General features: G+C 36.9%; 2 protein-coding genes and 1 non-coding gene across 15 annotated transcripts; 2 read left to right on the top strand and 1 right to left on the bottom strand.

The window, feature by feature from the left end:
* Window positions 1-1,831: 1,831 nt before the first annotated feature.
* LOC141604939 (pentatricopeptide repeat-containing protein At1g05600) lies at window positions 1,832-5,002 on the top strand. Of its 2 annotated transcripts, none has more exons than XM_074423530.1 (2): window positions 1,832-1,961; window positions 3,016-5,002. In XM_074423530.1, the coding sequence occupies exon 2, from the start codon at window positions 3,128-3,130 to the stop codon at window positions 4,637-4,639; it is 1,512 nt and encodes a 503-aa protein (XP_074279631.1). In that variant the 5' UTR covers window positions 1,832-1,961; window positions 3,016-3,127; the 3' UTR covers window positions 4,640-5,002. The 2 variants fall into 2 exon arrangements, with proteins under 2 accessions (XP_074279631.1, XP_074279632.1); XM_074423531.1 differs by having other exon boundaries at window positions 1,856-1,961; window positions 2,971-5,002.
* A 252-nt stretch (window positions 5,003-5,254) lies between these two features.
* On the top strand, window positions 5,255-5,328 carry TRNAT-AGU (transfer RNA threonine (anticodon AGU)). The gene has a single exon. It is a non-coding gene; the product is annotated as a tRNA-Thr (tRNA).
* Window positions 5,329-5,758: 430 nt separating this feature from the next.
* Window positions 5,759-11,305, bottom strand: LOC141604938 (F-box/kelch-repeat protein At3g06240-like). Of its 12 annotated transcripts, none has more exons than XM_074423516.1 (6): window positions 11,112-11,305; window positions 9,045-9,159; window positions 8,841-8,946; window positions 8,574-8,671; window positions 8,303-8,341; window positions 5,759-7,283 (listed from the first exon to the last, which is right to left on the bottom strand). In XM_074423516.1, exons 5-6 carry the CDS (start codon window positions 8,332-8,334, stop codon window positions 6,029-6,031), a joined length of 1,287 nt encoding a protein of 428 aa, XP_074279617.1. In that variant the 5' UTR covers window positions 8,335-8,341; window positions 8,574-8,671; window positions 8,841-8,946; window positions 9,045-9,159; window positions 11,112-11,305; the 3' UTR covers window positions 5,759-6,028. The 12 variants fall into 12 exon arrangements, with proteins under 12 accessions (XP_074279617.1, XP_074279618.1, XP_074279619.1 ...); XM_074423517.1 differs by having other exon boundaries at window positions 8,619-8,671; XM_074423518.1 differs by having other exon boundaries at window positions 8,631-8,671.
* Window positions 11,306-13,233: the final 1,928 nt, after the last annotated feature.

Raw genomic sequence — 13,233 nt, 5'->3', positions numbered from 1 at the left:
TCAAAATTGTCTTCTTTGCCATCTTTAATCTTTGGCCACCAGACAATTGTCATTTGTGTATCTTGTCTAAGGTATCGTTTGGTTGTTCGTTAAAATACAACTTCACAGGAATATCGAATACATGGGAATTAAGCTCTTACATGAAATTCATGGGATTTTAGCAAATCCTTTTATTAGTTGTAAACTCCTTGGAATATTGAATTGCTATACTTTGCCAAAAAATAGTCAATCAAACAAGTTCCTATTTTGTAATTCATAAGATTTTTCAACTTCAGTGATTACAAGGGGCAACCAAACGAGCCCTAATTTTATTCCCCAATAAATTTAAAACTACAAATATTAACATATACAAATTGCATATTGCATAGAAAAATTTTACGTGATCTCACGGCTTACACAATAAGACGGTCCATTTCTTTAAATGAATCATTCGTCTATAATCCGAGTATGCTAATAAATGAGTTGTATGGGCATTAGCAATAGATGAACTCATTTTGAGGTTTGTAAAGTGCTAAATCATCAAAAATACAAACCTTTCTACAACAAACCTCTTGTCAACAATAAGCAAACTTATTAAAGGTTTATGCAAGGGACCTACTTTCTCTCTTATCTCTCCTCAAACCATTTGCATATATTAGAAGTATTAGCATGAACAAACCGGTTCATCTTTTTGCAACAATAGAGAGGTTTGTGCATAAACCACCAAAAAGTACACAAAGCTTTGTTCACAAACATCTATTGTGAATGCCCTAAGGATTATGCTACAGTGTAAGACCGTCACGTATAATAATTACCAAAACAAATTTGATTGGGCTAGACCCCATAGTGGTTTGGTGTCCTAAGGTTAGATGAAATGTCAAATCCTAGTTCCCAAGAGGCTTGTTTGAGTAATACATATGTAAATACTTTAGTGCTATGTGACAAACTAATGCCAACGTAAAATATGGTCACCTTGTCTATGCTTTTCGTACGTTAACTTGTATTATTGTGTCCCATTTTCTTCTCAGGACAGAATTGAACACCGTCGTTCTCTCTGTGATCGATCCGTCTCTATTTCCGTATGTCAAGTACCAAAAACTAAAAATCTTCATTTCTGTATGTTTGTGAGCTTGTGACAACGAACATTAGCCAGGATTAAGTTAGAAGTTACAAATGGTATATTATATCAGTCTTAATTATTGGGTGGTATGAGTAAAGTTTTTGCGTGTATCGGTCTAGGTATGGCGAACATTGTACCTCCGTATCACTATCCGTCCTGGAGAGGTGGGGAGATTCTCACCATTTCGGGTAGACCTGGCAAAAGCAGTCCGATTAGATTGACTCGATCCGAAAAGACGGATCCGAGATCTGAAATTGATCCCAACTACATCACTAGGATGTGATCCGAAACCCGAATTAACCCCACCCGGCCCGAACAAGTTCCGAGCTTTCTTGAGCCGTTACAGACCCGACCAGAAAATGACCAGATCCCCCGAAATAACTAGACCCGCTTGACCCAAAATAGACCCAGTCAACAAACCCGAAATAGTCCCGAAACCCAAAATGACCCGACCCGAACCCAACCCGATTAAGCCGTTTGCCATGTCTAATTTCGAGTTCAGGTCGGGTCAATTCAGGTTCTGGTCAATTTGGGCCTTGGTGTCAGATCGGGTTATTCGGATTGTGTCAATTTTACCAAGTTTACGTACATCCGACTCCTCTTTCCCCATAATTTGCGGGAGCCAATAGATCATGTCCAACAACATGGCCCAAGGAGCCTAAAATCTACCAAGTTTGGACCTTCATAGTATTAACTAGCCCTAAATCTATCAAACTTGGGCTTGCCCAATACTAACTTCCTAAATTTTTTCATTTATCTCCTTTCATCTAATGCCTTCAGAGTTCAGAGAGAGTTCACGCTATTCATCTTTTACAACTCGAGGATTTTTCAATAGATCAAAGTGCCCAACAAAACCGATCAAGTAACTTTTTTACCATTTTATTCACCCTCTTTTATTTATTTTTTTAAATTGCTTTTAGTTAAATATCCTGATTATATTGATGAGCACCATTACTTGTTTAAGACCATCTTAATCTAAGACGGTTCTCTCACACGATTAAAATAGAGGTGGAAATAAATGGAGACGTATAGGTCTTAAGTTAAGACGGTCTTAAACAATACCATTTGATGAATGAGAGATGGGACTGTCACATTTGTGGAACTTTTAAATGGGGTGTTTTAGAATCTTGCTTTTTTTTTGTGCTTTTATTTTATTTATGTGCTAAATGTATGCTGATAATTGATGAATGTAAGACAAATATTGATTTAGTTTGCTTAAGTTGATTAATGATTTGATGGGTTCTTGTTAAAATAATTTTCCCTATAGAATTTGTGAAGCATATGTTACTGTACAAGGGGAAAATTGTTATATGTAGCTCGGAATTGAAAAGGAAAATTTGCACATTGCCCGCGATTAGGGCATTTGGTTCAATAGGTCGGAATGGATTGGAATGGAATGGAATGAGATGCCATGGGGTGTTGGATTTAGAACCTCATACATATTAATTGTTGTTTGATTCACTCTAAAATTGTATGGAGGGGGAATGGACTTAGAAACTCGAGGGGGGAGGGAGGTCAGAGGTGGGTATGGGATTCCAAGGGGTTGGGGGTGATATCTTCCTTGTATGTCTTTGTTTTTCGACTGTTGAATTTCATTGACTGCCATTTAAGTCTCTTGATAAATGAACATGCCAGTGAAGCTACCCCGTCTCATCCATTTGTTTACCTTTTTTATTCTTTGTGATGGGTATTTTAATCAAAGATAAGCAAATGATTGGGATGGACGGAGTATGTTCCATTACAACTACAGCGTCTGTTTATTGGTGCCTTCCCAATTCCCCATCATCGGAAATATGCTTTGTTTTTTTTTTTTCTCAAATCCTCATGCAGCAACCTGAAATTGTTGCAAAATTCTTCAAATCCTCGTGCAGCAACCTGAAAATTGATCAAAGTGTTGCCTTTGTTCACCTTGTCAGTTTGTCATATTTGATGACTCGCTTTCCTAAGGATTGAAGAAAGGGGGTCGGAGATTTAGGAGCTTCTTGTTACTTGTATGTCGGATGAAGTCCTGAGATATAGTCACGAGCCATGGTTGTTAGGTGGCCAAGGCTTCTTAATCCCACTCAGCTCTCGCAGATCATTAGACAGCAGAAAAACCCGCTGACTGCTTTAGAAATCTTCAATGAAGCCAAAAGAAAATTTCCTGATTATCGGCATAATGGCGCTGTTTATGCCACTATGATCAGCATACTTGGCAGTTCTAATCGGTTTTATGAGATGAAGCAAGTAATTGAGGTAATGAAGTCAGATTCATGTGAGTGCAAAGATTCGGTATTTGCAGGTATTTTTAAGATGTATGCAAAGGCGGGGATGCTGAATGATGCTGTGTCTTTATACAAAAGCTTACCTGAATTTAATTGCGTAAATTGGACATCATCATTCAATACCCTTTTACAAATAATGCTAAAAGAGTCGAAACTTGAAGATTTCCATCGTCTCTTAATGGAACAATCTCATGGCTGGGCAATCAAGTCTAGAATGGGCTCTCTAAATATGCTAATGGAGGCTCTATGTCAGATTAACCGCTCCGACTTAGCATCAGAGGTTTTCCAGGAGATGAACCATTACTGTTGTTTTCCCAATAGAGAAAGTTATAAAATTTTAATGAGGGGTTTGTGTCGAGAAGGTAGGTTAGACGAGGCTACTCATTTGTTGTATGCGATGTTGTGGAGGATTTCTCAGAAAGGTTGCGGGGAAGACATTGTAATATATAGAACTCTTCTTGATAGCTTGGTTGAGAATGGGCAGGTTAACGAGGCCATAGAAGTTCTCGGGAAAGTTTTGAGGAAAGGCCTCAGAGCTCCCAAGAGCCGTCGCAAAATTGCAGATCTTGACCAACTCCGTGATATTGATGACATAAAATGTGCGAAACTCTTGATTAACGAAGCACTTGTTAAAGGTGCCGTCCCAAGTTCAGCTAGTTATAGTTCCATGGCAGTTGATCTCTACGTGGAAGGTAAAATAAGCGAGGCCAATAAAGTACTCGATGAAATGCGAAAACGTGGTTTTCAACCTTCACTAAGATTATTTGAAGCGAAGGTGACAGCATTGTGCAAGGATGGTCGAGTTGATGAAGCTGGGATGGTTATAAAGGACGAAATGCTAAAAAGGGACTGTGTTCCAGATTCTCGAGTCTATAGCGTTGTTGTGAAGGGATTTTGCAGTAATGGTAAATCTGATTCAGCCATCAGGTTTCTCGAAATGATGGATAAGCAAAAAGGCGCTGCACCCGACAAAGAGACACTCAGTGTTATGGTAGACGGGTTATGTCGAGATGGAAAATTTGAAGAAGCAAGCAAGGTAATGGAAAAGATGTTGAGCAAGTCGTATTGGCCAAGAGCGGAAACCTTCAATGTTCTTATTAGAGGTCTTTGCTCGACAGGTAGGGTTTACGAGGCTACTGTGTGGTTGGAAGAGATGATAAGTCAAGCAAAACCACCTGATTCTTCGATGTGGAGCGCATTAGTGGCTTCGGTTTGTTGTAGTGAGCCACAGATTCGTTACCAAGTCGAGGTCGTGGATTTGCTGAGAAAATGTTGACAGCTGCTAGAAGGGTTGAAAGCGCGACACGGCCAACTTATCTGGAAATTTTGTGACAAGATTGTTAAAGAGCGAACGATCACTCGATTGTTAATGGTATTATCCATGTTTGGTACTCTGTATATGGTATATTGACAAATTTTCGGCATATATTCAAGGTTTTTATCTTAATCCGGTGTTAGCGGGATGTGGAGGAATTTTTAGAGACGAGTCAGAAAACTTTATTGGCCTATGCCCTTGTACAACTACGAAAGGAGTCTTCTTTCTATTGATATACGAAAATCGGTTTCTGTAGGAAAAAAAAGTTTAGAGACGAATCAAAAAACTTTATTGGCCTAAATATATAAGCCTTTGTTTGATCAATTATTTACCTATTTTATTTTTCGTATCGCACTTAATTGTCATCTTTTTTTTTTAGAAACGTCGGCGTAAATTGATCTTTCAAATTTAATTTGATCTACTTGTCATCCAATAATTGGTTCACTTCTCTTTTTTTATATCTTTATTAAAATCAAAGATAAACAAATGACCGAAATGGAGGAAGTATTTAATTGTGGTGCGTCATCGTTAATAAGTTCTCATATTTGTGTAAAGCCAAATAAATTTTGTCAATTAGCTCTTGTAGCTCAGTTGGTTAGAGCACCCGTTTAGTAAGCGGGAGGTCTTGAGTTCGACTCTCAACAAGAGCACATTTATTTTGGTTCATATTCATTAGATTTTTATTCTTGATTTTCCCTTATCAGCTGTAAAAGTCGAATGCCGTATTTTTATACCAACTCTAAACACTATAATCATATTCATGGAATAAAGGCATCAATGTTCCATTCTCTCTAAATCGGTCTAGTCATTTTGCTGACCAAAAAAAATTCCCTTGCCTCTTTTCCTGTCCTCCCTTCCTCAACCCATCGAAAACAACTCCCACATTCGATTCACGTCTTAACTTAAGACAACTCTGTGAAAATAAAAGAAGATTTTGAGAGGTCTTAAGTTAGGACGGTCTTGAGCAAAACCAGCTAAAAGAATGCAAGTATCCAAAGAATGAAAAAGCTTTCAATTTATTTTTCGCGTATTGCATTTTTTACCAACTGAACTTAATTGTATGATCAATTCATCTTGTAATTGAATGCCGAAAAAACACTCTCAAATTATTAGTGATATGCAATACTAAAGAAGATAGGTAAGGTACCTACAGAAACATCATCTAAACATCACCTACAGAAACATCATCTAAATACAGAAACATCGTCTAAATATTTGGGACAATCCATTACAAGCCAGAATCATCGAGACTTTTCAGATTATTAGTCAATCCAGCGTATGGTCATGCAGTTAATATTTAGGACATAGCCCTTTAACGCGCAACTCCCAAATATATATCCTCGCTAGTCGTTAGAGTAGAGCTAAGCTCTCTTGGTAAGGGGCCATGTCCCAAATATCAACTGTTTCACATGAATGAAATTCCTGTATTTCTCCATTATGCAAATCACAAGCTCTCAAAGGCGAATCATCTTTCGATGTTTTAAACAACAATCTTCCACCTGAATCAATTCCAAATAGGCGAAAATACCGATACTGAAACCAGTAGTCTTCCTTTATAACAACTCTCTGGAAAACTGACCAAGAATTGCTGTCCCCATACTTCTTCATGACCCATAAGTTCACTGCAAAACTCTCAGCGAAACTCTCACCCACATCAATTGTCTCCCAAACAGAGAGCATTTCCTTGTAAATGATGGTCTTGAAGCAATCATAAGGCGGTGAACATTGAGACTTTGGTGGCAAATTTATGTACCGAAAATTCTCGTCGTCAAGATTGAAGCACAACATGCTGTGATCTCCTTGCTCTGTAAGTACCCGTATCCAATGACAAGAGCCGTGAAAGTAAGTCCCGGAGTCTTTATTGATCTTGCTATTCCATGGGCAAGGTTTAGCTGCGATTTCAGACCAGGAATTTGTCCTCAAAGAGTAGACATATACATGATTCATCTCACGTTCGTCTTTGCAGATTACAACCACCTTGTACTCTTTACTTCTTATGGACAATCCAAACCCCAACATGAAGTTGTCATTAAATCCATAGACGTTATTAGCCTTCCATGGAAACTCAACCTTCCTATATTTTCTAATAGAAGGGTTCCAGAAGGAAATTACAAATTTTCCATGTCCCCATTCGTACCCTGATATCCCAAGTGATTCTTCATCCAAGGAAAGATAAAGGCATACAACACCATTGGATGAACCAACTATTCTAGAAAAGAAGAAATCTATGGGTAGTTTTTCCCTATAAATGTGATAAGATTGGATCTTATCCGAAGCAAATGATTCATCATAAAGCCAGAACTTTGTTGTGTCATAATCACCCTCAGACCCAAGTTGGAAGCCAATCCAGCGAGGACCATTATTATTTGAATTAAAGTTAAGGAGATGAAGTTTGTGAAATGAAAGATTATGGGTTATAAGGGAATACCAAGATTTACAGACGCACCGGAATCGCATAAGAGATTTTGAAGGTAATCTTGAAAGGATGTCATAGAGCAACACGTCTGGTATATAAATATCAGAGGAACATGTTTTTTCTGCTGAGAGAGAACAGTCCATGGTCTCCCCAAGAGGCAGAAACCAGAATTTTCGAAATGGATGGCACCTGAAATTTGAAGCATGCTATAAAAGTTTAGTTTTTAGAAGACACACTTCAATTCTATCAAAATTACTGATAATTACGTAGAACAAAATTTGCGAAAAAACGTAAAAACTTGATACGTGACAGCAACAAATGTCCACTGCAATTAACTGGTAAAGTCATTAAGTTTTGGCACTCAAGACATGGTTTAGAAGTACATCAGCATCAAACTCCTCGGGTAAATCATTTGCCACAAAGAAATTTGGGAAAATTCTACATGGTACCTTCTTGATTTTTCAAATCATATGTGATAACCCTCGTTCTTTAGAAACATCAATGTTACCACTAAAATCTATTACTTATTCTAAATGGTGCCCTCATTAGTAATCTCCGTAAGATTTTCCATCACTTATTCATATTCTCCGTTAGTTATCTCTAGTTGAGAGTTTAAGACACTTTCCCCCTTAATTACATCTTCTCTCACCACTCTTTCACCTCTATCCACCATAGCCACCACCAGCCACCACCAATGCACTCCTTCAACTCACACACCACCACCAGCCAGTAATTTATTTCGTTGATCTTAGACCTGCCTTCGACGACCACATCCACCATTCTCAAATCCCCACATTCGTTTTTATCTATATCAGCCACCTATTAATCACAATCAACCACCTCTTCCATATAACATGCCATTCGCTGTCACGACTGCCTAACATCACGATCAGCCTGCTCTTCCCTTTAACACCATGATCCACTGCTTTAGGAGAGGTGATACTTTGGTGTTCAAAATTTGCGTCAGTTATGTTTTAAAAACTGACGCAAAAGAACACCATCAATTATAGACCAAAAATGTAATGCAATGGGTAACCACTAAGAACTTCCGTTAAAAAATTCACTCTCTTTGGCTGCTAATAAAGAATTTAACTCGAAGAATACCGGTGAGCCTTTATATCACAAAAACTCAAAACAAAATTTCAAACGACATAAAGAAAATAAGCCAGGTAACCACTTGAAAAGTGAATAAAACCAGAAATTATTACCGCAATATGTGAAGGAATAAACTCCAGTACATCAATTATCTGCGGAGGAGATGGAATCCAGTCATTAAGATGGCTGAAAACTAGAAAGACCAATTTAAGTTTCAGATATAACTATATGTTTAAACACCTGCCTTTAATGACAAACTAAGACATCATAACAAAAAATTCAGACTAACAAATTACATTATTAAATAAGGTATTCTCAAAGAAAAAACGTGCAGGTGACGACACCAGTATGTGCCACAATTGGTTAAGGGGTGATAAAATCCACCCGTGACTGACACACGAAGATCTAGTAAAGGACTCTATTTCTCACTCAGCGCATAACCTTCGATAATCACAATCCGGGAGCTGGGTGCTTCAATTTTTCTGCAGAAATAAGACAGATTCTTGTAAACAAAGATAAATATAGACAAAAACTTGGAAAAATAATGCATAAGCATTAATTTGAAATTTCCTAAATAATCCTAGCGATTAGAAAAGACAACAAACACAAGCAAACAGAGGTGAAGAAAAGGCATATCTAAATAAAACGCACCAATGAAACATCAACCCATTAGGCCTACTACTATCTATAAGCATCCCTTTTTAGCTTGATTATCCTCGAAATCACAATGAAGGGACCATAAGGCGAGGAAGGAATTCTATCAGAATCGTTTACTTTGCAGGCCCAAAATATGTGCCACAATTGGTTAAGGGAAGATAAAATCCACATAAAAGAGTACGGCAAAGACATCCAAACCTGTAGCTAGCCCGGGAGCTAGACTTGAAATCATAAATTGGAACTTGAACAGCCTTTTCTTCTTTCAGGCCATGTATATTATCGAGTAGAGTATCCTAATCTGTCAGCCGTGGATCTATTTGAAAATAATACCATTATAATTTTGAACCCTCAGCCGTCAAAACTAAACATATCAAACCTACTGCATAACATGATCTATGGCTAAAGCAGAGAGAATAATTGTGTTTGTTGCATTTAGAGAATAGCGTCTAAGGTTATACAGGAACTACACAAGTTTAAAATTGCAAACAATAACACATCAGGGTGCACACACATTTGAGTGAAGTGACAAGTAGATAATGTTCCTGGTACCATATAAGTGTATAATTCGTGAATGCATTATCCAAATTCTGCCTAATGTAATCTTCATCAGGGTCGCAAGTGTAATTTCTATTGTGTACCCTCCAGTTTTTTGTTATTCTATGGTGTACCCCTTCTTTTTCTAAATTTCGTAATATACCCCTGAACTCTATTACTTTGTCTAAACTATGACCTAATGTTGGATTTCCGTCAATTTGACTACTAACTCTGTCACTTTTATAGATGATATAGCATATTTAAATGTTGACTCCTAATTTTGACCTTTATTATCAACTCACCAACTCCTTTCTATCGATTTTGCTCAAATGATTCTCGAATGATTAAGAATGCTGTAATTCAAAAAAATTCCACGCCTCTTGCTAGGCTGCTACAGTGCTACTGCCTCCCATTTACCCCTATTGTGTTTTTTTTTGTCATTTTTTATTTTTTTTTTCCAATTTCGCACTTTGTTTCCTTATTTCCGCTACAATGCCGTCGGCTTCTTCTTGGGATCAAATAACCTAATTCAATGGCTGCTATTTAAGAATCGCCTTTTAATCAGTGCCCAAGGAACACGGTATCGAAAATTCCTGGGTTAATGAAGGTATTTCAAATTTCATAAAAAAAGTTATTTTTAAGATTTGAAGAAAATAAAACTAAACCTCATGAAAAGATGTTAATAATGTAAATGACTGCTACATAATACAAAGAACAAAAATCGATCAAAGAAAAAAAAACTGATCATGATGCTAACAATCGCAGGAGAAAAGAGCTCAATCATACCACAATCTAGAAGATGAAAAGCAAGGATTGATCTTTCAAATAATAAACTTGAGTGTATCTTTTGGTTGGGGAGAGAGAATAAATTAGTAAGGTTATGGTAGTATAGTGACAAGAAGTTGAATGAAGAGACTATGGAGGTTGGATGAGTTCTCTAATGAAAAGATGGCAAATAAAATTTTGGATGAACACTTAACAGAAAAGTTAACGGAGATACAACATGGGGTCACGGTTTAGACTATTAAACAGAATTCAGGGGTATAACGGATAATTTTGGAAAAGAAGGGGTGCATAGTAGAATATCAAAAAACTGGAGAGTACACCATAGAAAAACCCAAAAGACATTCAACAATCAACACCCATATACTCCCTTTGTCCCGGTCATTTGTTGTCCTATTTCATTTTGGGGTGTCTGAGTCAATTGTTGTCCTTTCTATTTTAAGAATGAACTTGATGAGCAATTTGATCAATCACACGCTTTTGATCCACTTGTCATTTAGTAATTGGCCCCTTCCTCTATCCTTCGTCTTTGTGCCAAAACCAAAGGACAACAATTGACCGGGACGGAAGGAGTACAATTTACCCAACCATGTTAGCAACAAGACCGTCACAATAAACCCAAAACGACAACTCATTTTCAAATTATAATAAGTTCGGGTTTGATTAGGGGGGAAATAGTATTTCACAATTTGTATAACACCTAAATCATTCATCTATAAACTAGCACCGTAAGAAATACTGGAGAAATTAGGGAAAACAATCAAAACATACAAACCAACTAATCAAAATAGAAAACCCCCAAATTTCACCTAACCCTAACATAAAACAATTCTAGATTTACATTCAATTCATACTAACAAATCAATTACTACACAAAATTGTATGTAAACAACAATAATAAAACCTATTAAAAGAACTTGCAACAAAAAAATTAAGTAAAAATCATACCAATATCAAATTAGGAATTACATGAGTAGAAGAGGGTGAGACGGCGGCACTGGGGTCGTCGGATAGTCGTCAGTGGGTCGGCAGGTCGGCGGTGGAGCGGTGTGGCGGTGTCGATTGAGTGAGGGAATGGAGGAAAGGGAGTTTTAATTTTTTTTCGAAGGAATGAATGGTGAAAGGGAGTGACTAGGGGAGTAAACGAGTCTGGTTCGAGCCCGGACCCATGCTCTTGAAATCAAGGCTTAGAATCGGCTCATATGATATTTTATGAGCTTGAATTCGGGCTTGAGCTTTGTTTGAGTACCGTTTTTCCGAGCATCATTTTAATTCTAACGTATTTTTTAAGTTAAAAATTCCAATTCAAACTAATATTCCCTTCTATTCCAGATAATCGTCCCTTTGTTCATTTCTGTCTAGTCAGGTAACTGTCTCATTGTCTATTTTTGGTAAGGGTTGTGTGGTCCAAATTCAATTTCATTTCTGTCTATTCACATAACTGTCCCATTGTCCGTTTTGTGTGATCTAAACTCACTTTCTTAATTCTTGTATCATCTTCACAATGGGACGGTTATCTAGAATAGGAGGGAGTACTTTTTTTGTTTATTAGTTTAAAATAACATTTCTTATGTTAATTTATCTTCTAAACTAATATTTTAAATAGTTTATAATAAACTAATGGTATAATTTAAGTAAATATTATTGATAAAAATTAAGTAATTTAAAAAATAACGAGCTCAAATGAGCTTTCGAGCCGAGCCTTTGTGTGCTCGAGCTCGGCTCGGTTTGGGCTCGGCTTGGCCCGATCTCAAGCCGAGCTTTGAACGAGCCGATTTCAAGGCTTGTCGAGCTGGCTCAACTCAATTACAACCCTAAAAGGAACTAGTGCGTGTTTACTTAATATAGGAATGGTTTGTATTTGCATCGGCTTTAGGTAAAATTGATGCAAAAAACGTAATATCAAATAAGTCAGTTTAGTAACATAACTGAGGTATTTGATCAAATACAAGTTTTGCTGAGAACCGGTGTATTATATACGTCAGTTTCTTACAAGAACCGACGCAAAAAGCTTGACTATAAGTCAAAAATAGATTCCCACCAAAACTAAGTATTTTTTGCGTCAGTTTTTGTAGAACCGACATAAATCGACTGATGCAATAGGTGTTTTTTCTACTAGTGCTACCCATTTAGAGTAAGTTAATGAAGCAAATTCACAGAAGGTTATGGCTGAGCATTACTAATAAAATTTTAAAAAACGAGGGTACTATGTAGAATTATAAAAAAGAGGAGGTGTTGTGAAATAAAGAGGAGAGAATTGTAGAGAGAAGGTAGAGAATATGGGAGAAACAGAACTGTATCTTATTTCATTGTGAGAGGGTATATATACACATACAATGAGGGCATAGTTTCCATAAGATAATATATTCTAGAAATATTCTAAGATATGGACATCCATATAATAATATTTCATAACACTCCTCCTTGGATGTCCATTACTAAAGAAGATGCCTCGTTAAAAACCTTACTAGAAAAACCCCGTGGGAAAAAATACTAGAAAGGAAAAGAGTACAATAATCTTTAAACACGCATAATAATAGCTGCCTCGTTAAAACCTTTCCATGGAAAACCCAGTGGGACAAAACCATGGATAAGGAAAAAGAGTACAGCGCGTGTCAACTCCCCCTGATGATTACATAACTTGATAAATCTTTGAAATGAACCATGCTTTGACGTAACTTCTCGAACGTTGAATAAAATCCATTGTAGTTGATAAACTTGATATCTCCAAATCCTTGATAATTTCAATCTTCATATTTCTTTAGAACTCACAATCTGGGTGTAGTCATTTGTGATGACTCTTGGATCTTTATTTCAAATAATATTTCTACAATAGTGATAGGGAACTTCTTCATAGATGACATAACATTATATGTTAAGAATAACTCATCTTAATAATCATAGCGTATCAATGCGCTTATTGTGATACCTCGATAAAAACCTTGCTAGGAAAAACCCATTGGGACAAAAAAACCTAGTCGAAGGGAAAAAGAGTGTAGCCATCATTCCTTAATTCCTTGTATTAAGGAGAATCAATCCGATAATTATTGAATACATCATCCAATTTCTT

This window comes from Silene latifolia, chromosome 10 (assembly GCF_048544455.1).
Source record: "Silene latifolia isolate original U9 population chromosome 10, ASM4854445v1, whole genome shotgun sequence".
NCBI lineage: Eukaryota > Viridiplantae > Streptophyta > Magnoliopsida > Caryophyllales > Caryophyllaceae > Silene > Silene latifolia.
This window is presented reverse-complemented; position numbering and strand designations above follow the sequence as displayed.